The sequence below is a fragment of the Bufo gargarizans genome, chromosome 1 (assembly GCF_014858855.1).
Source record: "Bufo gargarizans isolate SCDJY-AF-19 chromosome 1, ASM1485885v1, whole genome shotgun sequence".
In the NCBI taxonomy this organism is placed as follows: Eukaryota; Metazoa; Chordata; class Amphibia; order Anura; family Bufonidae; genus Bufo; species Bufo gargarizans.
In genome coordinates this window covers 516,839,028-516,865,990 of record NC_058080.1, presented here as the reverse complement: position 1 = coordinate 516,865,990, position 26,963 = coordinate 516,839,028, and the positions used below count along the sequence as shown (strand labels likewise).

Here is a 26,963-nt window from a genome sequence, read left to right as displayed (position 1 = left end):
TGTACTGTACATTTCATTATTTCAAGTATTTGGGTAGGTTCTCACAAGGTAATCTGCAGCATGTCAATTATTTGTACAGATTATCACACTGGAATTCACCCTTTTGTAATGCAAAGGTTGGAATCCACAGCAGTCTGCGACAAATGCTGATTTTGCAGCAGATTTATCCCTCCTGTGTGGACCCTGAAGAAATTAAAATGATAGAGAGACTCCAAGATAGAAACGTTGTCACATTGTCTAGAATAATAAATCAATGTTTTATCAGTAGAGCGCCAACATCTGGGACCCTATTGGTAAGTGCACTGAAGGGGCTGGAGTGCTTTTTGTCTTGCTGTACCTGGATTTGGAGCTCATCCTATCTGTGACCTTTCTTGAACGGTGGGCCAATGTTTGAAGTCCTAGAAAACCCCTTTTAAAAAGGATCTATCGCCAAAATGCTTGTTTTCAGTATAATGTGCAGCCATCACTTTCATATTTCAAAACAGTGTAAATAAAAGTTTTCTCTTAAGAACAGTAGCATCAGAATATTGGAGGCTGTTTAAAGCACTCTCTAAAGCACTTTCAATCATGATGTCCAATAAAACTGCAATCAACTGTTAGTACGAACAGTCCCAACAAAGCTTTTACTGTTATCCCTAGTGCAGGGCCTTTAGAAAATGACGCATGACATGGGGATTCATTGATCACCAACGTGAGAATACCCTTGTCATCCACCACCATCAGCCCAGCATCAAACATCTCAAAATGTATCAGGTTGTAATGATATTCCTTTAAGTTAAGATTAATGCCTGGATATTCCAACATTTCGCATGACTTTTTTTAGCAGATCAAAGAAAGGATGTTACTAAAGATGTCCATGAACATTAAACACATCCTGACTATTATTCTAACTGTCCCTCGAAATCTGTCTGGGCTGTCAACATGCCTGATCCCTCTTGAAGGTGATGGTCCGCTGCCAGATGCTTAGTCACCTCTCCCCATTGAAAATGTGTGTTTAAAAGAATAGCTGTTATTTGGACTGACCACATTTGAAGTTGTATGGGCACTTTACTTCATGATGGACATCATGTACCTCATGTCTATGGCCAGTTTTCATCTTTTTGTATTATTCTGCATGAAGGTTCCCATCAAAGAAAGTAAGCTAGTGATCACACCTATCTTATATTTTGAGAGACTTTCTCAGTAAAGTTGCTGACCTGAAGTGTGGTCTCATAGTTCAGAAACATGATGCGAGTTACTCAAGAACATTGCAGGGATGACCATTGGCTGTCTGGATCAACAGGAATTTAACAACCAGTAGATTAATGCTAGGTTGTCAACAGATGCTCTTGTCAACCTTGTTATAATTTTAGAATTTTTAGAAAAGCCCCATATGGTAAGTCTATATCTTCCATTAGAAAAAAAAATGCTGTTTCTGTTACCTATCCATGCACTTGGCCATGACCGCTTTCGGGGCTCCTTTATATCTGACCCCAAGCAATAGCCCTGCAGATTCTGCTGTTCATGCTATTAAAATTACTGGAAAGCTTGATGGAAACGCAGACTGCGCTCCCAGAGAGAGCCTGAGATATCAGTTGCTATTCAGTTATTACTGATTTAAATCATGGGATCATTTGCCAGAGATCTGGAGAATATGTTGAAGCCCTAGAAGTCCCTACACAAAAAAATTTGACACTGGTTTCTCTACCCCTTAAAAATGCCAGAATAAGGCTACATTCACGTCTCTGACGTGTACTCCGGTAGGCTGTTTCGGCAGGGGAACAGACTACTGAAGTACAACATGTCCAGCATAGCCGTATACTGCTGGCGCCCCAATTACTATAATGGGATCTGTATGAATGGGCTCCTGCCAAATACCGATCTTTCTGCAGCAGAAAGTTGGCACACAATGGAGAATGTAAACGTAGCCTAAACACTTCCATTTTTTTGGGCCACCTGCTATTTTTTTTTTTTTTTTTTTTTTGTGGCGATCTTTCTGGTTTCCGACTTCCTACAGTGCGTCTTACCACAGAGCTACAGCATGCTGCATTTTTGAAAAGAAGCCAGAAAGACAAAGAAAACCCACCTACTTAACAAAACCACCGGTGGCCAAACCACTTGTGTTTAATATTTTCCCATATACCTTCAGCTAACATCAGGAGCTGACGTTTTCACCACACAAATGCTGCAAAAAAATGCCAATAAAAACGCAGAAGTCCATGTGAATCTACCCTAAACTAAGCTCATGTCCAAATACTGTTGCCTAAGTGAAAAGTTGGAACCTCTTAAATAGCTTTTTTTTTTTTTTTTTCACTTTACAGTATAAAAGTTAACCCTCTTACTAAATGGTGCTCCACTTTACAATAAAAAATGTTTTTGACCAGCTGTAAACATTAATTCTAAGTATTGAACTTCAAGATGCTACGATCATTAAAAGGGTTGTCCAGGATTTTTATATTGCCTGGCAGTGCCGTGACACCCCCCACTCCTGCTGATCAGCTGTTCCAGAGTAGCGGTGGAAGCACACAGCTTAGTGGACGGAGCTGGTTACTGCAGCTGGTCTGTGGGGGTGCATGGTGCAGATCAGATATCGATGGCTTTCAATATCAAAATCCTGGACAACCTATTTAAGAATAAAATGTTAAATAATTTTAAAGCTCTTCTGGCGTTGGGCTATAGAATGCTGACAGGAGGCAGTGTATGATCCCCTCGCACTAGAAAACGACTTTACCTGTCAGGATTTATCAATAATTCTCTCTCCAGAGCTGCTGCTTTTCCACTCTTCAGAAGAAATGAACTGAAAGCCACATAGCTTCATCTGTGTCATTTCTTTAGGCCAGTTTCAGACAAGTGTGTGCAGTCCGGAAAAACAGTCTGCACGATGTCCATATTTTCGTGACCAACCAAGGCTAGTCTGACCTGCACTTGCAGCATTATAGTGACTTATGATGCTGTGAGTTCCTGCGCAACCGCAAGTCTACTGTACTGTACATGGTCAAACAGGAGATCAGAGCGTCATGAATCAAAATGATGCTGTCAGTTTGGTTTTAGACTAGCCTCAGTCTTTCTGGGAAATGTGCCCATCACACGGACTGTTTTTCCTGGGCCGCACACATCCGTCTAAAACGGACCTTAGCCCTCGTCCACATTTCTGTGTCGGTGACACGTCCGTGAAAAAAAAGCGTTAGTGTTTCATCTGTGAAGATGTCCATGAAGGATCTGTGGTTGGTCCATGTTACCATCTGTGTGTCATCTGTAATTCACTGACGTTGCTCAGCTGAAAATGAATTTCAAAAGAATCTCCTGTTTAGTCTTCAGTGAAAAACGGACGCACCATAGATGCCATCCGTGCTGCGTGCATGATTTTTACAGACCCATAGATATCAATGTGCGTGCTTGGTCCACATCACGGATCAAAGTACTACATGTCTCCGTGATTTTTCTTTTTTTTCTTTTACTGACCCATGGTCAGTAAAAAAAAATACTGAAATGTGAACAGACACATTTACAATATTTTTGGGTACGTGTGCTGTCCATGGAAAATGCGGACAGCACACGTCAGTGAAAAACAGAAATGTGGACGAGGCCTTAGGCAGAGATCTCTGCTTCTTGAAGTGACTTGAGTTGGACGATTAAAACCAAGTTTTTTTTATTTATTTAATATAGGTGCGTTCTAAATATCCTAGACGCATTACTAGCGTTACACGTTTTAATAACTTACTCTAGGAATACAATTACCTCCAATTACCTACTACTGTGTGTGACATTTACAAAACTTTGTTAGGGGGAATTTATAATTTGCGGTGGTTTTGTGGTCCGTTTTAAGCCTTTCCTTGCTTTGTAAGGTTGCACCAAATTTATCAAATGGCTCCCCTTTAATAATATATTTGCTGCAAGTGCAATGTGGTGTATGCCTATGTCTGTAAAAGTACACCTATTGGTAGCCTGGCGTGGAAATGGGACGTTTTTCCACCTTTTTAAAAAGTTACACATCATAAATTGAGACTTAAAGGTGTTCTAATTCTGAAATCCTGACCTACTTTTTTACCTCGGTTCTAAAAGCGGCAAGGCTCACCAAATGTTGCAAAAACATGTACCAAATGTAACACCGGCATCAGTTGCGAGATTTTGACACCACAAAAGCAGATTTGAATCCTAGCCACAGAACATTTGAACTGCTCCCTTTTGTACAGGTAGTAATTGTGATCATGGATACAAGTTACGCCATTTGTATGTGCTGCCTATTGTAATCCCGCAGAACGTTGCTCAGCTGATTGCCTAGGCATCCGGAGCATAGGGGGAAGCTATTTTTCAGCAGCTATTAAAATCTATAATTATGCGAAGTATCTGCTCACTCACTCACAGGGGTCAAAAGTAGAAAAGCAAACCAGTGTACAAGAAAGCGACTATGATAATACCCTTCATGATGCAGAGCTGGAGGAAACGAGGTAAGTCTGAAATGTAGTTATTACATATTTTTAACATGTGTAACTTTGCAGCCATTTATTCAGTCTAAATTAAAAAAGGTTAGGAGATTAGGTTTAAAATCTGCCACTGTAAAACAGTGGTCCAAATGGGGATTCATACTGTAGTTAAAAGGAAGCGCTCACTAAATTATTCCTATAGATGGTGTAAATTATACAGGCAGGCTAGACCTGCACCAGATCTATCTCAGTGGCACAGACCGGATGATAAATGTAATGCAGGGATAGATACCTTTTGTCTAACTTTTATACAAACTATTGGTTGGCTTAGGGTACTTTCACACTAGCGTTAAAGTTTTCCGGTATTGAGTTCTGTCACAGGAGCTCAATACCGGAAAAGAACTGATCAGTTTTATCCTAATGCATTCTGAATGGAGAGCCTTCCATTCAGGATGCATCAGGGCGTCTTCAGTTCAGTCCCCCTTACGGTATTTGGCCAGAGAAAATACTGCAGCATGCTGCGGTATTTTCTCCGTCCAAAATTCCGGAACACATGGCATTGAAATGCATTAATGCCGGATCCAGCACAAAAAGTGTTCCGGCAAAACGGTTTTAGTTTTCCGGTCTGTGCATGCGCAGACCTTTAAAAATGCAAACAAATATATAAAAATACCGGATCCGTTTTTCCGGATGACACCGGAGAGATGGAACTGCCTACCGGATCTTCAACACAAGTGTGAGAGTACCCTTCGTTTGCACACAGTTTTGGCAGAAAATGTTGTGAATTATGCCACCTCCTCTTGGGCTATACACAGATCATTTCTCTAGCTCTAGATAGACCAAATTACAAAACTTTTTGGCACAATTTAAGCCAGAATCTAGGGCGCTCACATATTAGGGAGAGTTCCTATCTCTGTTTCATTTTCCATTCTTCTGATCTGTCAGAAGAAATAAAACGGTACGTTGCACATTCTGCATCCATTTGAGCCATATCAGTCAGAGATCCATAAAAAAAAAAAGTACTGCATGCAGGACACTTTTTTCCATCTAAAATAAGGGATCTCTGACGAAACTGGCTCAAACAGATGCCAAGTCTGCATAACAGATGCACAGGATCTGGTTTTTTCCCCCCGTTATGAGTGAAGAACAAAAAATGTAACAGAGATGTGAATTCTCCCTTAGTAAATGTGGACCACTATACTCTAAACATCAGTTTGGCATACAGGCATGTTGTGCAAGCATATGTTGGCCTAAAAGAAGCAATAAAGAACTCTGCCACCAGCATAGTAACCCCTTTAGTCTAGGGCTGCACTGACACTTTTTGTAGTTTTACTGACAAATTTGAACTACAGCTACAGTCCAAAAGCATACTTGGCGTTATAGGTAACTTAGGTTTAGGGCTCTTTTCAATTGAGCGTGTCCCTTGCGCTTCCTAAATCCAGATTGCACAATCCCTCTCTCACAGAGAGTGTGACTCCTGCAAGGCACACACTCGTGTGAAAGAGCCCTTAGGCCTCTTTCAGACAAGCATGTCTGTGTGTGAGCGTGATTTCCCATTATGGACACTGCTTGTTTTGCAGGAGCACTTGGCATTATACCGATCCTATAATGCTATGTCTCTCTGCTTAACCTTACTACTAAAGAGTGATGCCTAAGGCCTCATGCACACGGCCGTGCCGTGCCGTTTTTTGCGGTCCACGGATCCGCAAAAAACAGGAGCCGCCCGTGTTGCCTTTTCGCAATTTGCGGAACGGGCGCCAGTAATATAAATGCCTATTCTTGTTCGCAAAGCGCAGACAAGAATAGGACATGTTATATTTTTTAGCGGGGCCGCGGAACGGAGCCACGGATGCGGACAGCACACTGAGTGCTGTCCGCATCTTTTGCGGCCCCGTTGAAGTGAATGGGTTCCGCATCGGATCCACAAAAACGGCGGCTCTGATGCGGATGCCTTATTCACGCTTCAGTGTTTTCCATCAGTGATTGTGAGCCAAAACCAGGGTTGGAGCCTACACAGAGAGACCAGGTATAAAGATCTGCTCCTGTTCTGTGTTTAGAACCGTACCTAGTTTTGGCTCAAAATCACTGATGGGAAATCACTGCCCGAACACGGACTGTGTGAATAAGGGCTTATACTAATAGCATTATGTCAGTATAATTATGTAGATGTAAGGTCATGCAAAGACATAAAGCATTATAATGCTGTGCACTCTTGCAAAACAAGCAGTGTCCATAAGGAGAAATTGCGCTTATGCATGTGGCGTGATTTATGCACAGGGCACGCTCGATGGCCTTGGGGTATGACCACACGGCACGGCTCGATGGCCATTAACAATACAGAACAACTGTCTTCATTAGATTAACTGGAGATCACTGCACCGTACTCAACCGTGACACAACCGTGCCATATGGTCGTACCCAGGAATGAGTGAAGCGAGCTTCGGATCCTAGATCCGAGGTCGCTTCGCTCAAAACTTCAGTTTAATGCTGTATGGAGATCCGTCGCCGTACAGCATTAAAATGTATGGCCTCCAACGAAGCAAAGTCAGTTATCCCCGAAGTGTCGTGAGACTTTGGTGAATAACTTGGGTATTTGATTTTTAAACTGAAAAGCCATTTTAAAACTTGGATCTGAACTCTGCTTCGGTTCCGACTGGTACCGGGGAACCGAACACAAGTTTGGCGCTGCGTTTTAAAATGTTTTTTCAGTTTAAAAATCAAATACCGAACTTATTCACAGAATAACTCGCTTTGCCTCGTCGGAGGCCATACATTTTAATGCTGTATGGTGACTGTTCTCCGTACAGCATTAAACCGAAGTTTTTAGCGAAGGGACTTCGAATCTAGGATTCGAAGCTCGCTTCGCTCATTCTTAGGGCTCATACACACAAATGTATTTTCTTTACATCATATGGAAAGTGAATAGGGGATAAATCATCCTTCATTGCATTTTCTCATTTTTCGAGTGATTGGTGGAACATTTACACAGGCCAATTATTGAGAGTGAGTGTTTGTACCCGATAATTGGCCTCATCTGCATGTGTTAAAGGGCCCTTAGTCATCTAGAACCAGATTATGGCATTGTGATGGTTTTTGTCTATGTAGAAGCAGTAAATCTATTACAAAAGTTTGCAAATTCCATTTACAAGCTGCTTCTGTGAAGCTTCAGAACATCATGTATGTGGCTAATCCAGTTGTGCACAGGAAATGAGTAATGTAATTTAAAAATCACGGTTGTCCAAAGTAATCGTTCTTCATTTAGAACATAATTCTGGCCTGAATATTTGCTCACTTTATTTTCTTTTCTTTGAAAGATAGTCATGAAGAGGAAATGATTATTATTATTTAAAGCACAGCAGAATATAATACAGTGCATGCTATTATTATACAGTAATCATTTTCTAAGCCTCCTTTTTCTATGCAGTTCAAGTAGAAAAGGGAGACAGAGAAGCCTGCCCTGGCATGGAGAAGGCTCCATTCCAGAAATAGATGACCCTGATGTAAATATAAGCTCCACTCTGCCCAGCACAGAGGATGTAATTCGGAAGACTGAACAGATCACCAAAAACATCCAAGAGCTGCTTAGGGCAGCACAGGAAAACAAACATGACAGGTAAGTTGAGTTTAGATGGACCTTCATGTAGGAAAGGACCATAAAATGTAGCCATATACTGTACTATATAGACATCAATGTAATGTGTTTAAGCTGTAAATAATGGAAACCTTACTATGAACATTGTTGATGCTGACATGCAAATACATATGTGGGGCGGAAGCACTTTGCCTTCAAATGCATTAATGGGAGGGAGCAAAACTGGTCACCAGGGCAGATTTTTCAATCGCCATTGCAACATAGTCACTGGGCTTTGTCCAGCCTTAAAGGGGTTGTCCGGGTTCAGAGCAGAACCCGGACATTCCTCCATTTTCACCTAGGCAGCCCCCCTGACTTGAGCATGCTCCGATGCTCTACTTTGCCCTGCGCTAAATCGCGCAGGGCAAAGGCATTTTTTAAAGATCCGGTGATGTACCGTAAAACGGCTAGGGCAGCACTAAAGCCCACCCATCAGAGGCGGTGACGTCACCGAACACACTGCCGGGCGGAAGCCTCAGCCCGGCAGTGTGTTATGATAAACAAAAGAGCTCGTGCCCTGCGAGATTTAGCACAGGGCAAGGGACCGCATTGGAGCATGAGATGCTAGCCTCAAGGGGGGCTGCCTTGGTGAAAATAAGGGCATGTCAGGGTTCAGCTCTGAACCCGGACAACCCCTTTAAGACTTCAGTATTTATAACTAAGCTAAGTTCTTGGAGATTGGTGCTATGTAGCAGTGAAGGGCAGTGTACACTACGGTCAGATTTACAAATTCCATACCTGAGGCTTGACATTGATTCAGTGTGATACAGCAAGCAGAGCAAGAGACAGAGCAAAATGTACCAAACTGAGAAGCTTTAATATCCATTTGATCCTCCATACATTTTACTTAAAAGTGGAAGAGAGCTGCAGACCTTCTAGATTTGATTCCAGAGAACAACATGGAAGTCTTCTGTGTGACACTGTTCTGTCACTTCTGGAGGGAGGGTTTAAAGATTCCTAGGATATGTAGTGGTTCACACCAATATGGAAAAGTTCCAATAATACCTAAAAATGCTGGAAGCTAACTGTCTAAAGATATGGAAAGCAGGACATCATATTTGTAACGTAACATGAATTCTAAAGATTTGACAATAAATAAACTTACGCAGGCGTAGTGAATAAATATATTTACTAAGTGTGATTAAATACACAATAACACAAACAAATCGCATACAGAATAATAAAAAGTAAATAAACATCACTAGCCTAAATATGCAACATGTAATATGAGGTGGAGACTCCGTCGACCATGCTATATCCCATGGCTGTCTACCACGTTATAACATATGACTGACACCCAAGGGTGTTGAAGGCCTCTTTCACACGGGCGTTGCGGGAAAATATGCGGGTACGTTGCGGGAACACCCGCGATTTTTCTGCGCGAGTGCAAAACATTGTAATGCGTTTTGCACTCGCGTGAGAAAAATCGCGCATGTTTGGTACCCAAACCCGAACTTCTTCACAGAAGTTCGGGCTTGGGATCGGTGTTCTGTAGATTGTATTATTTTCCCTTATTACCATGGTTATAAGGGAAAATAATAGCATTCTGAATATACAATGCATAGTAAAATAGCGCTGGAGGGGTTACAAAAAAATAAATAAAAAATTAATAATTTAACTCGCCTTAGTCCACTTGATCGCGTAGCCCGGCATCTCTTCTGTCTCCTTTGCTGAACAGGACCTGTGGTGAGCATTCATTGCAGGAACAGGACCTGTGGTGACGTCACTCCGGTCATCACATGATCCATTACCATGGTAAAAGATCATGTGATGGAACATGTGATGACCGGAGTGACGTCACCACAGGTCCTGTTCAGCAAAGGAGACAGATGAGATGCGGGGCAGAGCGATCAAGTGGACTAAGGTCAGTTAAATTACTATTATTATTTTTTTTTAGCCCCTCCAGGTCTATTTTACTATGCATTTTGTATTCAGAATGCTATTATTTTCCCTTATAACTATGTTATATAATGTTATGTTATATAATAATGATCGGGTCTCCATCCTGATCGTCTCCTAGCAAGCGTGCGTGAAAATCGCACCGCATCCGCACTTGCTTGTGGATGCTTGCGATTTTCACGCAACCTCATTCATTTCTATGGGGCCTGCGTTACGTGAAAAACGCACAAAATGGAGCATGCTGCGATTTCCACGCAACGCATAAGTGATGTGTGAAAATCACCGCTCATGTGAACAGCCCCATAGAAATGAATGGGTCGGTATTCAGTGCGGGTGCAATGCGTTCAACTCGCGCATCACATCCGCGCGGATTACTCGCCCGTGTGAAAGGGGCCGAAGAGATAGGGCAAGTCATACTTGCATCCTACCTAGGATGAAGTTTTCAATGGAGTCTCCTGAGGGAATGTGTGTCAGAGTTTAAAACGGTTAGCCCCTCCGCCAGTGTGCAGCACGCATGTCCCTGAGATCATTCAGGAATGTGGTCTTAGGCCCCATGCACACGGCCGTGTTTCACGGCCGTGTGCGGGCCGTGGAACCGCGGCCTGGATCCCTCCTGAGAGCAGGAGCGCACGGCGTCACTGGTTGCTATGACGCCGTGCGCTCCCTGCTGCCGCCGCAATACAGTAATACACTGGTATGATCTATACCAGTGTATTACTGTACTGTGCCGGCAGCAGGGAGCGCACGGCGTCATAGCAACCAGTGACGCCGTGCGCTCCTGCTCTCAGGAGGGATCCAGGCCGCGGTTCCACGGCCCGCACACGGCCGTGAACAACGGCCGTGTGCATGGGGCCTTATCAGCACAATGGGGGATGGGTACTATCTCTAACCCACTTAATTACAAGGGGAACTATTACACAGAGTATTAAACAGAATTAAAGAGGAGAACCAATCAGTACTTTAAAATACTCTTACAATACATTACTGTCTTGTATAATCTGCTCCATCCATCCTTGAGTAGAAAAAGTCTGCGGAAACAAAACCTTTTCTTGGCCATGGGTTTTGTTGGTGCAGCTTGGCCCCAACCAAGTGAAAACTATACGAGCGTGTATCGTCACACACTGATGTTATTCTAGTATATTCCAGATCACAAAAGATCCTTCTAGTATGTTATTTTTGCTTTTTTTTGTTTACAGCATGTAATATGTTGGCCTGCTTTCCATATCTTTAGACCGTTAGCCTCCATCATTTTAGGTATGATTGGAACTCTTCCATGCAGTTGTGTGGTGACTGGAACTGATTTCCACATGGCAAGAGCTAATTATTAGTGCACTGAATGCATCACATAGCATAATTTGCCATCCACATTAATAGATAAAATAGTACGTTCTGCAGCTATGTTGCCCTCGGAAGGCTAATGTTTGTCTTTCTCGGCTTGTAGTAGCTCTTAGCACAGTCCACAGTCATGGTTGTGCTACACAGGAGAATGCAACAATTTAGAGTCTAAAAGCTTATTTTATGCTACAATATCTACAAGCAGCATATTGTCGTATTTCTGCCATTGTGATGTAGAGTGTGAACATGGTTCCTCAATCTGATGGCAACTACAAAATACGTCATGTAATCTATTGTGTTGTGCTGCTTTCCTATGTTATTGCCATTTGCTTCTTTTTTTCTTTAATACTAACTCAATCGTTAAGTATTTCACAGAATCATTTCTGTATTGACATTTTATTTCTTCTGTCATGTCCTCCGCTTATTCTGAAACAGGCCCTTTGAACGTGAAAGTGTGCGCAGGCTGAGGCATAGCCTTGGTTGTTTTAGCACATTGGTTCCTTGGGCAGAGAAAGCCCCACTGCAGCCATTGACCCTCCAGCAGCCAGACTCTACCTCCTGGTACTCCGGCCTCTGTCCCTGTTTCCCAGGCACAGTGACCTCTCTCTTTCTGTTTTTTTTTGCCTGTCTCTCTTTGCTGCAAGCTGTCATGCCCATTGGTGGAAGTAAATTAATGACTAATAAATCCAGTCCTCTATACACTATACACTCGATTACATGAAAGTGTAATATGACAATTGTACTTTTTCCCGTTGGACGTGGATTTCATCTTGCTGTTCACACCGGCAGAATGAATGCACGTCCTGTTTTTTTTCTTCTACCTCTGGTCTGAACACTCACTGCATGCTATAACTATATTTCCTGACGGGTGCATACTATTCGCCATGGTTACTAATTGCAGGCTTTTCCTGTCGGCCGTTGTTTTGCTATATAATGAGATATAATTAGTAGTTATAGGAAGTGCTCCCATTGTTTGGAGCTCAATACCATAGATATTAATGAATGGCTTTTAACTTGCAGGTCCCAGAGTGCAGTTATAGAAGGCATAGTCATGTTTCCTTCTGTATCTCTAAGCAGTTAATTTCTTTGGATGCATTTTCAGATTAAAGGCCCTTTCACACGCCTGTATATTTAAGTCCACATCCGTTCCGCAATTTTGTGGAACGGGAGGGACTCATTAAATTCAGTGGGGCCCACAAAAAATAGAACATGTCTTATTATCATCCGAAATTGCACACAAGAATAGGCATTTCTATCCTAGGGCTGGCCGTTCCGAAAACTGCCGTATCCGTGTTTTGTGGTTCGGAAAAAAAATGGATACGTTCGTCTGAATGAGCCCTAAAGGGATTTTTTTTTTTTCCTCAGATGTGCTGTATATACCATTATGTGCAGTTTACTAATGCACTCAATCTTGTGTGAAGCACCACCGCTCTAGCTAGTACAGTTTGCTCCATAGACTGGATGGTGCTCCTGCCCTAAACATGGCCACAGATGGAGGGGCGTGACCAGATTCGTCCTTCAGCAGCCTCCCGTGAACACTGTGCCTGAGAAAATCTCAGTGTGAAGAGGCTGATGGATGTGTCAGGTCACCTAATGCTATTTACAGCGCATGTGTAAAAACAGAAAGTGGCTAGCTCTTTTAAGTAAATGGAATTATGGATGGTTCTCATACAGAGTGCTACTTGTGCTGTCAAACACATAAAAATTGCGGCTACGTTCAGCACTGTTTAGAAGTTTAGAGCTTAACATCTCTCAGTACTTCAAGTTTAACGACTAATTCCCAGTATTTTACACACTCCTTACAATCGGAGAGATCCAGGAAGCGGTACTTTCATACTGGGGTTTTTGTTTTCCAGCACGGAGTTCCGTCCTCGGGGCTCAATACTGGAACAAAACTGATCAGTTTTATCCTAATGCATTCTGAATGGAGATCATTCCGTTCAGGATGCATCAGTTCAGTCCCTCTTACGTTTTATGGACAGAGAAAATACTGCAGCATGCTGCCGTTTTCTCTCTGGCTAAAAATACGGAACACTTGCCGGAATTCCAGATCTGGCATTAATTTACATTAAAGTGTATTAGTGCCGAATCCGGCATTAAGTGTTCTGGCAAAACGGATCTGGCTTTCCAGTCTGCGCATGCTCAGACCTTTAAAAATGCAAAAAAAATAAAAATAATACCGGATCTGTTTTCCTGGATGACACAGGAGAGACGGATCCGGTATTGCAATGCATTTGCAATGCAAAATGCATCCGGATTGCCGGATCCGGCAGTCAGTTCCGGCGACGGAACTGCCTGCCAGAATCCTCTGCCGCAAGTGTGAAAGTACCCTAAGGACCCTTTTACAAGGGCTAAAAGAATGGGCGATCATTGACTGCCCAGTAGCAATCATCGCTAATGTATGAAGACGAATGATCATTACTACGATGATTTGTCAGCAGCACATCTCCACTTAAATAGGGCGAAGTGCTGCCAACAGAGAAGGATTTTTGGTGCCACACAAAAGTTGCAATCACCTGACAAACTAGTAATTATTGGGAACCAGCATTTGTTCCCGATAATTGCCATGATCCTTGGCCAGTGTTAAAGGGCCCATAGGCTTTAACCTACTTTCAGTATACTTAAGAGGAAAGAAAAAAAAAAATGAAAATACAAAAGTTTATTTTATAAATAAACTGTTAAATGCCTTTTATTTATAATGGCTCATTTTATTTACAGGGCATCAGTGGAGGAACTAAAATGGCCGCTGTCAGATTCTCTGCATTCTCGCACAAGCTGTCCTGCAATGTCATTAGGAGGACGGATTCCATGTCTAGGAATCTGATAGCAGCCATTTTAATTCATCCATTATCTTTCCCCTAAAAAAAATTAGCCACTATAAATAATTAAAGGAATTCATTTTATTTATAATAACATGTTTTTTCAGTATTTTTTTTTATTTTTTTTGGAGACCCCTTTAAATAGAAGACATGTTATTTAAAGGGGTTCTCCGGGCTTTTAATATTGATGACCTATCCTCAGGGTAGGTCATCAATATCAGATCGGCAGGGGTCTGGCACCCCTGCCAATCAGCTGTATGAGGAGACTGTGTGCACAGGACGCACGTGCCAACTCCCTTCTCTCTTCTTGCTCACAGTTGCTGTCTGTGGCAAAGCAGCAGCGAACAGGAAGGGAGATGGCACGTGCGCACTGAACGTGCCATCACCTCATACAGTTGATCGGAGGGGGTGCTTGGTGTCCCCGCCGGTCTGATATTGATGTCCTAACCGGAGTATAGGTCATCCAATATTAAAAGGCCGGAGAACCCCCGTGTGCTGGGCCCCTCACAGGTAATATGGGGGAAATGTTATCTGATTTCAGAAACATTTCCCCCATGTGCTGGGCCCCTCACAGGTAATATACTTGACTTGCTCCCTGCGCCGCTCCTGGTCCCGACGGTGCTGCTGCTTCTCCCTGCACACCGATGAAAACATCCGGTGTTGGGGGGGGCAGCCAATGGCAGACATAGCGTCACCCAAAGCCATTTTTTAGCATCCTAATAACAAGTGATAGGTTATGGGAATAACCTTTGTAAATTCCCTAATAATATATTTTTGGGCTCGCTGATACTCCTAGTGTAAATAATGTGTGACAGAAGTTATAGCCCTGGAGTTCTCCACTTGGTATTATGCTATTAATACTGTGTGTATGCGTTTGAGGTGTTTGCATCTAATGAATTACTTATTTAGATGCCTTTTTATGCATGATGTTTAAAATACATAGGATATTGAATATGACAAAAATCTCTTTATTCAATATCCTACAAATACTGAAATCTTCCTTTTGTTATTTCAATAAATCATTGTAATGTAACACGTCTTCAGTCGGAGCTTCTCCTGATTAAGGGCTTATGCACACAGTCGTGGCCGTATAAAACAGATCTGCACAATACGCATAGCATTCATGTACGCTTCATATTTTTCTCACTTCCATCAATAGAAAGGGCTATTGTCATCTGCAAATATGGGCAAAGTCTTCTCTATAATTTGTGGAACAGCCAAAGCCAAAAATACAGATGTGTGCATGGCCCCATAGAAAAGAATGGGTCAGTGTGCAAAAAAATACAGATGGCACACTGATAAAAATCATCGTCATGGGCATAAGCACTTAAGCAAGTAGCTTTATCTTATTTAATAGGTCATCAATATCAGATCAGTGGGGTCTGACACCCGGTACCCCTGCCGATCAACTGGTTGAAGGGAATGCAGCGCTCCGTGCATGCACTGCCTTCCCTTCATTGTTTATGCACTCGCCATCAACAGTGCAGCGGTGAGCAGGTGTAATTACAAGAAGCTGCCCCATTCATTTCTATGGAACGGCCGTTCCTATACACTTAAATAAGAATGAGCCGTCCTATTGAAATTAATGGAACAGATTGTAGTTACACCTGCTCATCGCTACACTATCGACGGCGAGCAGGTAAACAAACAAGGGAAGGGTGCTCTTACATGGAGTGCAGCCTTCCTTTCAACCAGCTGCTCAGCAGGGGTGTCGGACCCCCACTGATCTGATATTGATACCTATCCTGAAGAGAGGTCATCAATATTAAAAACCCCAGAAAACTCCTTTTAATATAAGATTTATTCACCCATGTGGTAACAGCAACGTTTCAGCTCACTCCATGGAGCCTTTGTCAAGCCATAATACATAGTGCAAAGTCAAGTGCTTATATAGCATACATAATTAGAAAAGTGATTACATGATTAAACATCAATATCTACAAAAACTGTGTTAAAAACAATGTACAGGAGGATGTGCATATTTATATCTGACTAATAACAGACAATAAGTCATAAAGTGCTATGTGCCAATGCGGTGTCCATAAATTCATATGATTACAGTGCATAACATCATTACTCAATATCGCAAATCAGGTGTACATGATCGTGTTGATTAAAAACAAATAATTCATTCAATCGAAGATTCTCACATGTAGCTTGAGACGGTAGGACCTGGTCGGCGTCCGAGATTGCGTAGTGCGCAGGCGTGAAATGCTTCTTATCCCGCAATACTATCTATCACATAGACTCTAGAGGACACAGGCGCCCACATCCAAGATGGTGACCTCGCACTGAGCATCAACTGAGCATGCTCCTTCCCAAAGTAAGGTGGAAACAGTCCATCGATCACATGACTGAGTCATATGACCACCATTCATACCAGCGGACAATCCATATTATATATATGGCTTGACAAAGGCTCCATGGAGTGAGCTGAAACGTTGCTGTTACCACATGGGTGGGCCTTTTTCGTATGTGTGTGTGTATGTATATATATATATATATTCCGCCCTATCAGACGCATCAGCCCATAAGATAGAGATATATATCTATTTCCGCCCTATCAGATGCATCGGCCCATAAGACGCACCTAGGTTTTAGAGGAGGACAATAAGAAAAAAAATCTTTTTCATTAGACCTCAGCTCAGAACCCATATCAGACCTCCAGTAAGAGCTCCAAAATAAATAAGATTTCTCTCTCTCCCCCCCCCCCCCCCCCATTCAGACCTCAGATCAGCCCCATATCACATAAAAATAAAAACACTTACCTCTCCGGATGCCGACGCTCCTCTCCTCCAGTGCTCCTCCTGCCGTCGGCTGTGCTGTGACTTGACGTGTACAGCATGAGGTCACAGAACATCCTCACGCTGTGTGCAGCCACAGCACAGCCGAGGACCAGGAAGTGTTGAGCACAGAGACTTCACAGTTTCCCGGTCCTCCGGTACTAGTGAGCACTTCCATAATGGAAGCGCTCATTAGTATTCACCCCATCACACTTTGGGAGAGGAAGAATGCATCTTATGGGGCAAAAAATACAGTGTGAAAAAAAAAAAATATATATATATATATATACAGACGTGGACAAAATTGTTGGTACCCTTTGGTCAATGAAAGAAAAAGTCACAATGGTCACAGAAATAACTTTAATCTGACAAAAGTAATAATAAATTAAAATTCTATAAATGTTAACCAATGAAAGTCAGACATTGTTTTTCAACCATGCTTCAACAGAATTATGTAAAAAAATAAACTCATGAAACAGGCATGGACAAAAATGATGGTACCCCTAGAAAACACAGAACATAATGTGACCAAAGGGACATGTTAATTCAAGGTGTGTCCACTAATTAGCATCACAGGTGTCTACAACCTTGTAATCAGCCATTGGGCCTATATATATGGCTCCAGGTAATCACTGTGTTGTTTGGTGATATGGTGTGTACCACACTCGACATGGACCAGAGGAAGCAAAGGAAAGAGCTGTCTCAAGAGATCAGAAAGAAAATTATAGACAAGCATGTTAAAGGTAAAGGCTATAAGACCATCTCCAAGCAACTAGATGTTCCTGTGAGTACAGTTGCACATATTATTCATAAGTTTAAGATCCATGGGACTGTAGCCAACCTCCCTGGACGTGGCCGCAGGAGGAAAATTGATGACAAATCTAAGAGACGGATAATCCGAATGGTAACAAAAGAGCCTAGAAAGACTTCTAAAGAGATTCAAGGTGAACTTCATGCTCAAGGAACATCAGTGTCAGATCGCACCATCCGTCGTTGTTTGAGCCAAAGTGGACTACATGGGAGACGACCAAGGAGGACACCATTGTTGAAAACGAATCATAAAAAAGCAAGACTGGAATATGCCAAACTACATGTTGACAAGCCACAAAGCTTCTGGGAGAATGTCCTGTGGACAGATGAGACAAAAATCGAAGTTTTTGCCAAGGCACATCAGCTGTATGTTCACAGACGAAAAAATGAAGCATATCAAGAAAAGAACACTGTCCCTACTGTGAAACATGGAGGAGGCTCTGTTATGTTCTGGGGCTGCTTTGCTGCGTCTGGCACAGGGTGTCTTGAATCTGTGCAGGGTACAATGAAATCTCAAGACTATCAAGGAATTCTAGAGAGAAATGTACTAGCCAGTGTCAGAAAGCTTGGTCTCAGTCGCAGGTCATGGGTCTTGCAACAGGACAATGACCCAAAACACACCGCTAAAAACACCCAAGAATGGCTAAGAGGAAAAAATTGGACTATTCTAAAGTGGCCTTCTATGAGCCCTGACCTCAATCCTATTGAGCATCTTTGGAAGGAGCTGAAACATGCAGTCTGGAAAAGGCACCCTTCAAACCGGACACAACTGGAGCAGTTTGCTCATGAGGAGTGGGCCAAAATACCTGCTGAGAGGTGCAGATGTCTCATTGACAGTTACAGGAAGCGTTTGATTGCAGTGATTGCCTCAAAAGGTTGCGCAACAAAATATTAAGTTAGGGGTACCATCATTTTTGTCCATGCCTGTTTCATGAGTTTATTTTTTTACATAATTCTGTTGAAGCATGGTTGAAAAACAATGTCTGACTTTCATTGGTTAACATTTATAGAATTTTAATTTATTATTACTTTTGTCAGATTAAAGTTATTTCTGTGACCATTGTGACTTTTTCTTTCATTGACCAAAGGGTACCAACAATTTTGTCCACGTCTGTATATATATTACACTCATACGCACACATGCATACTCCGGTTATGTTTTGAAGTCCCCTGAGGACTGTAGTTGAGGAACGCTGATCTACAAAATGTAGGTGCCATTTTTACACTACCTGTATTCACTCATTGTAAAAAAAAATATATAAAAAAAAAATTAAATGGGCTCTTATAATAGTCAACCACCGATATGTGGGATAAAGATTGGGCAGTGACATAAAGGTAGTTCAGTGCCAGGTAGTATGCCACTCTTGGCAGATGGCACAGCTGTGAATACAGTACTGGTTATCTCCCATGTAAATGAGACCTAGTTTTCATAGAGTCCGTTCTTTGTGTTTGCAGCTATTTACCATGTTCGGAAAGAATACACGTTGCAGTGACAGAAATGGCAGCCCTCTTTCCAAAGGTGAGCTCAGTGCTGTGCACTGCAAATATCAGGTTGGTAACACAGTATTGATCATGACACAAAACTTTGTCTACACCTGAATATCCATGTTACCTCTATAATCATCCCAGAGCAACCAGGTTATACTCTGGAGTCTCTAATGCTTCATATCGTCAACCAGGATAGTGTTGATATGAATTACACCAGGGATGCCCAACCTGCGGCCCTCCATCTGTTGCAAAACTACAACTCCCAGCATGCCCGGACAGCCTACAGCAGGGCATGGTGGGAATTGTAGTTTTACAACAGCTGGAGGGCCGCAGTTTGGGCATCCTTGAATGACACAATTCAGGGGTTTTCCAGTGGCTAGATCATGGATTAGCAACCCCGGACACTACAGATACTCCCATACTCCTCCTTTACTAACTTCTATGGGTGTTACAAGAATAGCGGAGTAAGTGTGCATGCTGGGAGTTGTAGTTTCACAGCAGCTAGAGTGCCAAAAGTTGTTGATCCCTGGTATAGGTAGTGACTGGGGGCTGAGCTGTAATACCCCAGCACAGCCACTACACAGTGGACCAAGCTTTCTGCTTCTGGATCCACCCACTGTGTTTCCAACACAGCTGATCGGTTGGGGGCGTCATACCCCCATCAATCTGATATTGGTGACCTACGCTGAGGATAGGTCATCAATATCTATACATTAGAAAACCTCTTTAATATAATCTCACCGAATACTGATTTTAACTAGTTGCTGACTACTCTTGGATACATAACCAGAAGACAGCATTTTTGTTAGTCTCCAGTTTCATGACGCAGGGAGGCAGTACTGTCTGTACCTTTATCATTTTTTGGTAAAAGAATATATTGCTCCCCCTTGTAAGGTCACATTACACTAAAAAAAAATAAAAAAAAAAATAAAAAATAAGGCAACTCTAGTTAAGTACATGAGAAGACAAATATTTCACAGAAGTGATTCCTTAGATGGTTCTACAGAGAATGCTGTGTGCACATACATTCCCTCCAACTCCTTGTCTGGTCAAATGGCCCAGAGCATGAACAAGTTTGATTCCCTCCTGGTCTTTGATCATTCACTGTGTTAGCTTCCAGTGATTGTTCTGCAGGTTGCACTGCTTCTTCATCCTGGTTCTCCTTCAGTGATCAGCAGCATCATATGATCCCCAGGAAAAGAAATTGGTCATTGGAAAGTTACTATGTCCAAAAAAGACCCACCGTCCTGGTGAAGGATTAACGTACACTGAGCTCCTTATATTGTTTTATTATCTGCATTCGGGCATGACTACTAAATCGCCGGATCCTAAGCAGCCTAGGTCTTTGTGAAAAATGACTCCTCTTTAGAACAGTTTTAGTCCGTGAAAGACATCCATGAATCTCATTTGTATGTCCCACATGCAGGCACTATGCACCAGACATCTAGTGTACAATGGGAGTAAATCCGTAAAGCAATCCTTAAAGGGGTTGTCCAGGATTAGAAAATATGGCTGCTTTCTTCCAGATATCATCCATGGGTCTGGTCTGTTATTGCAGTTCAGCTCCACTGAAGTGAATGAGGCTGAACCGTAGTACCACGCGCGTGTTACTGTTTTTGGAAGTAGGTAGCCCTATTTTTCTAATCCTGGACAACTCCTTCAAGTGTTTCTGCTGTTGTCACTTCCAGCAAATCTGACCATTGGATTGTGCCTAGTACATGGTCTTAAAGACAACAAGCTAGTATGCATCTATGAGATTTATTTGCATTGTCAAATCTTTCTTGTATACTGATCATTTGAATGTCAACAGATTTCATAAGGAAATATGTATGTTTCTTATACTCTTATATTTTCTTCAATAAAAAGACAATTACACACAAAAAAAGGACAACAAGCTTTTGGTTGATACTAGGCCTTAATGGGATTCCTGGAAAAAATGTTTGACGTAACTATACGATGATCTGTTGTGCTCCTTTCTTGTCTTATTAGAAGCCCAAGTCGGACATGGTGAGAACATCACTACGCCTTCTTACGTCCAGTGCTTATCGGCTGCAAACTGAGTGTAAAAAGACCCTGCCGATAGAGTCCAGTCCGAGCACCGACGTTCAGCTGGTGACACAGCAAGTCATTCAGTGCGCCTATGACATCGCTAAGGCTGCTAAACAATTGGTCACCATCACAACCAAAGAAAACACAAACTAAGGAATAGTGGTCACCTTTTGTTTTCCTGAAGGACATGTGGGACTTACATTTTTCTTAAGGTTTTATTTGATAATAAGGCAGGTTCATCTTAAGACTTCAGTATCAGTATTACTATTTGCATGTATTACTTCTAAGTGTTTCGCTGGACTATCTTAATTTACCCCACTGCCTTATATGTAAACTTTTCTGCCAGTTTAAAAAGCATTGTACTTCATCCATTACTCAGAGAACCTTAAAGGGTTTTTTTCTGACAGTTTTATACTGATGACCTGTCCTGAAGATACAGTAGGTAATCAGTATTTGATTGGTGGGGGTCCAACAGTGGGGACACCCTTCTTGCAGCTTGCCATAGATCAGTGACAGCATGGTCAGTGGTCACATGACCTAGGTGCAGCTCAGTCCCATTCAAGTGAATGGGGCTGAGTTGCAATACCAAGCAAAGCCCCTATACTATGTACGGCACTGTGCTTGGTAAGCTGTGGAGGCCACTGTGTCGTGGCCCCCCTCAAACAGCTGATCAGCGGTGGTCCCAGGAGTCAGACTCAAACCGATCATATACTAATTACCTATCCTGAGGATAGGTCGTCAGTATAAGACTGTCAAAAAAAAAAAAAAAAAAAAAAAAACTTTAAAGGGGTTATCCTAGACTAGAAAGTTGATACACCGATCCTTATTGGTGAGGTCCAACCCCCCAGATCACCTGAATTAAGTTCTCTTTCGTTGTTTACAAGGCACAGGCTGTGTATGCTACTCCAGCTTGGTGCCATTCACCTGAATGGGACTGAGTTGAAGTGGGCTGCAATACCAGGTACTGTTACTAATAAAAGTACAAAGCCATGTCTCTTAAACAATGAGGGTGAGCACCGCAGCCCCTTCCGTCTTTGATCAGGTTGCCAGAAGGATCCATCACCAATATGATACCTATGACCTATCCATCAATATTATAGTCCTGGAAACCCCCTTTAAATTCTTTTGTTATATTTTTTTTTTATCACTGTGACAAAATGATGCCTCAGTTTGCACATTATTCAGAATATTGCTGGGACTCTGTGATCTTTCTTATGATTAGGGATTTAACCTATACATTTATGAAGATATTATCTATTTTATAACCCTGATAATTTAACAATTTTGTCTTTTAAAGGGTCCAGTATTACTTGTCTGTACAGTTGCAGGTCCAGCTGTAATGTTTTAATCACAATAATATTCATTAAGCACACAGGATGTAACGTTTGCTCCCATTGATTTGCCTTCACGTGATATGATAGAAGTGTCTTATTTTAGTAAGTACTTGATGTAACCATGATGGACATTGTCTTAGAGCTCAGCATTTTTACCCCTGCAAATGTATGAATAAATTGACAGCTGCGTGTCCCTATGCAGTATGACTGTTCAGTCAGTGCAGATGTGTAAGGAAGGACACAGCTTATTGACTAGGGAAATGATAATGTCCAGTTGGTTTATTTATATATATTTCCAGCATGAATAACAGAGGAACAGCACAACAGAGTTCTATAGAAAATAAAAAATGCTTCAGTATTATATGGGGAATATAAGTATTTTATAAAACGGACATGTCAGGAGAGCAGACAGATTCTCTTTGACTATAAGTGCCTGTACTGATTGCGATTAGAGATAAGCGAATTTCATATTTTAAAATTTGTTCACGCTTCGTTTGGTGGGAAAAGCAGAATTGCATTATGGATTCTGTTACCATGGATCATAACGCAATTCTATGACGTCATAATAGAAGTCTATGGGCTGTAAAACGTATCCGTCCCGGTTCTGTTATAAAGGGGAGTCCTCTCCTGCATTCCGTCATAGAATTGCATTATGGTCCGTGGTAATGGAATCCATAATGCAATTCGGCTTTTACCAGTGAACGAATTTCTTAACATGAAATTCGCTCATCTCAAATTATGATGATTTGTCCTCGTCAGCTTACACGTTCAGATTAGAGGAAATTATTGTGAAAGCCTGAGCACTTATGTACTAGTGATACGTGTACTGATGTATATTGTAAATGTTTGTAGTGTGGTGTGGAGCCCTGGTACCCATGTCCTGGACATGCTGCATTTCAGTTAGCACTTGTGCCTGTAGATGATGGAATATATAGGTCATTTCTTTGCATAGGTGACGTTTAAGATCCGTCCACAAACATGCTACCTAGTTCCCCTGCTGGATTATCACAGTATTTGTACTGCAGGCATTAAAAGGGACATTTTCTTACAGCCCTTTTGTATGTATGACAACTAGAAGTTCAATGTTACAAGAATCATCACTATGAAAGAGGAAAAAGAAGCCTGTGTCTTGGTCCATTGGGCTACTTTAACAGATGATATATAAAAAGGCATGAATAATGCATTTATAAAACAAAGGTGAAGTATGTGAGCCCTTATGAGTGTTGAGAAGAGGTGGGGTTTAGACTCTATTTTGTAAAGGACAAAAAAACAACTTTGTGGACACTTGATATGCCTATTCCAAATCATGTACCCGCATGGTGTCCGCTTACTCTACAACTGATACGCCCTCTGCATTTCACTGAGAGGGCCAGGCAGTGAAAATGTCCTCACACCTGTCTGTGTCAGAGGAAACGGCCGTTAGAGAGAGCAGAGCCTTTAGGTGTAATGGCAACGCCCCCATTGCTCCTAGAGGCTCATTTGCATATATTAAAGCATCATTGTTCTCAGCAATGCGGGCACATATGAACATGGGACCAACACAGGTGCCTTCAGCTGCCAGGAGCACATGTAACAGGTCAGCCAGTTTCATGGGTACAAAACTGCTGACCGATGCCCTTTAACCTATCTGCACTGTTGATGCGAAAAGCACCCGGCTTTTTAATGTACATTCATTAATCATCTACAACGCAGGTAAGGACTTGCAATGCTTTCAGTCTGACTGTAATGTTGGCATGGTCACCTCTGTTTTGTGGTAGATGGACCTTTAGCTAAGGGATAGCAGACTGCTTCCAAAATAGCGGTTAGGACTTTGAGTCAGAGTAGTATCTGGTAAGTGAACCTACAGGAGGTTAGGCAAAAGAATTGAAGATGCTGGAAGCTCTATGATCTATTGTACACAGGACTTCTTCCTCTACTATTAATGAATTCTGAATATAACGTTATTACTATCCACTCTGATAATGTGAATTTACTTTTGCTGGACATAAATGTAGCTGAACATGTCTGGAGTTGATCTCTGGTAATCCTCTACGTTTACCCTAAGTTTGACAGCACCCACAGATACTAGTGTGTAAATATAGCAAATAATGGCTGTATGTACTTTGTACCAATCTAATATCTGAACTGACTGTGCCTGTGAATAGGTGTGAATTAAATCCTTTACTAAAACAGGATTTACCTGCATTGCTAGTGTAAAACTGAGACCAAGAAGCTGTGTTCAGTTATCGTAAAGAGAACCTGTCACCACAAAATGCAGAGCAGTCTGCAGGCAACATGTTATAGAGCAGGAGGAGCTGAGCAGATCAATATTTAGTTTTATGGGAAAAGATTCTGTAAAACTTGTCATTTATACAATTAAATCTTTCTGATAACACCTCTCCTGTGAAGAATGAAATCAGTGACTGACAGCTATCTCTATATACACACTTAGCATTCTCTGTGTATCAATCACTGATAACACCTCCTCTGTATACAGCCATCAGTGACTGACTGCTATCTCTGTATACACACTTACTTACACAGGGAATACTATCAATGACTGATAACGCCTCCACTGTGTACAACTATCAGTGACTGACAGCTATAGCTCTATATACGCACTTAAACCTCATGCAGACGTCCGTGGAACACTGTCCTTGAGATACCGGACTGGCATTGCAGGAGCGCACGGCCTCATTGGTTGCTATAACACTGTGCGCTCCTGCAATGCCAGTCCGGTATCTCACGGACCGTGTTCCACAGACGTCTGCATGAGGCTTCACACAGAATGCTATTAATCACTGATAACACCTCCCCATGTACAACTATCAGTGACTGACTGCTATCAATGTATACAAACTTGCACAGAGAATGCTATCAATCGCTAATAAACACTTCCTCCATGTACAATGAAATCAGAAATGGCAGATATTTAATTTGTATAAATTAAAAGTTTTACTGAATATTTTCCCATAGTGCTATATATCAATCTGCTCAGCCCCTCCTGCTCCATAACATACTGCACTGCATTTCACAGTAACAGGTCCTCTTTAAAGGGGTTGTCTCATCTGGTATATCATTAGGATATGCCATTAAAATGAGGGACACCCACCTATCTTCAAAACAATCTGAAGGAAAGCGGACCATGCAAGTGTAAGCACTCTCCATTCACCGCTATGGTAGTCCCAAAAATAGCCAAGCACTGGCACGGCTGTTTCCAGCAGTCCCATAGAGGTGAATAGAGCAGTGGCCACTCTTGATTGCTCTCCATTCAGCTTGCCCTTTTGGCTATTTTCGGAACTCCCATAGAATTGAATGGAGAGCATGCTACGGATGTGTACTTTGTGGACACTTGATATGCCTATTCCAAATCATGTACCCGCATGTTCTCTTTCACTTTGGGGGCCCATTCTGGAGATAGGAGCCACACCTCTCTGACTTTGATGGCATATTCTACCAATATGCTGTCAATGCCTGAGATGGGCCAACCCATTTAAATTAGGCTCAATGATATCTGCATTCAATTTTACTTCTTTTAAAAACATTAACATGGTGCTGATAGATCTTAGGTTTTGTTCCTCATGACTATTTTATTTGGGGGATTTGTGTTAAACGTTCATCCTTGTGCCTGGTGAAGCAGCAAATTTTATTAGTTTATTTCTGACAAGCATAAGGCTGGACAAAAGGTGAATACCGTAAATATGAACGTTTTAAACTGAACAGACTGACACTTTAATATGTATTAAATACTCCTGTTAGAGCATAAGTATTTCCTGATGATCATTCTGTTACTTACCATAGGATAAGCTTTGCTCTGCTTGCTTGTGTTAATGCAGCATTACTTACTTCAGTACAACTTGCTAAACTTCTTCTGTACGGTGGTCACTATTACCCATATCCAAATTCTGGGTGCAACTCCAAAACAAGCTCTGGTTGTAAGAAACTCCAAATCTGCTCCATTTATATAAGTGATAAATGTGGTATCCACAACCACTAGTAGATGCTTTATTGCATTATTTACATAACGTGTCTGTATAGCAATTGTAATCATTTCTTGGATGTTTTAAAGGGGTTGGCCCATCTCATACATTGTGGGGGCATATCACTAGGATGTGACCCCAATGTCTGATAGGTGTGGGACCCACGCCTATCTCAAGAATGGAGCCTGCAAAGTGAAGGCGAGTGGTACGCTCCTGCGTGGCCATCCTCCATTCTTTTCTATAAGACTAGCAAACTTTTTATCAGCCCCATAGAAGTGAATGAAGCGCCTGTCTGCTCTTCTTCACTTTGTGGTTTCTGTACTAGAGATAGGTGTGGTACCTGCACCTAACCGCATTGGGGGCATATCCTAGCGATATGCCGCCAATATATGAGATGGGCCAACCCCTAGAAGTGGTCGTCCTTAAAAAGAGAAGGCTCCACATGGTGTAAAA

At 42.0% G+C, this 26,963-nt stretch overlaps 1 protein-coding gene across 8 annotated transcripts in view; it reads left to right on the top strand.

Moving 5' to 3' along the window:
• GIT2 (GIT ArfGAP 2) overlaps positions 1–24,901 on the top strand; it is a 131,999-nt gene extending 107,098 nt beyond the window's left edge. For 4 of the 8 annotated variants that reach the window (XM_044275362.1, XM_044275368.1, XM_044275364.1 and 1 more), the window contains 5 exons: positions 4,345–4,427; positions 7,828–8,016; positions 11,704–11,829; positions 19,136–19,199; positions 21,158–24,901. In XM_044275362.1, coding sequence (XP_044131297.1) covers positions 4,345–4,427; positions 7,828–8,016; positions 11,704–11,829; positions 19,136–19,199; positions 21,158–21,370 — 675 coding nt within the window. In that variant the 3' untranslated portion in view covers positions 21,371–24,901. Of the gene's footprint in view, positions 1–4,344; positions 4,428–7,827; positions 8,017–11,703; positions 11,859–19,135; positions 19,200–21,157 lie in introns of all 8 variants that reach the window. The other 4 variants (XM_044275370.1, XM_044275367.1, XM_044275365.1 and 1 more) reach the window with 2 other exon arrangements.
• The last annotated feature ends 2,062 nt before the right edge of the window (positions 24,902–26,963 follow it).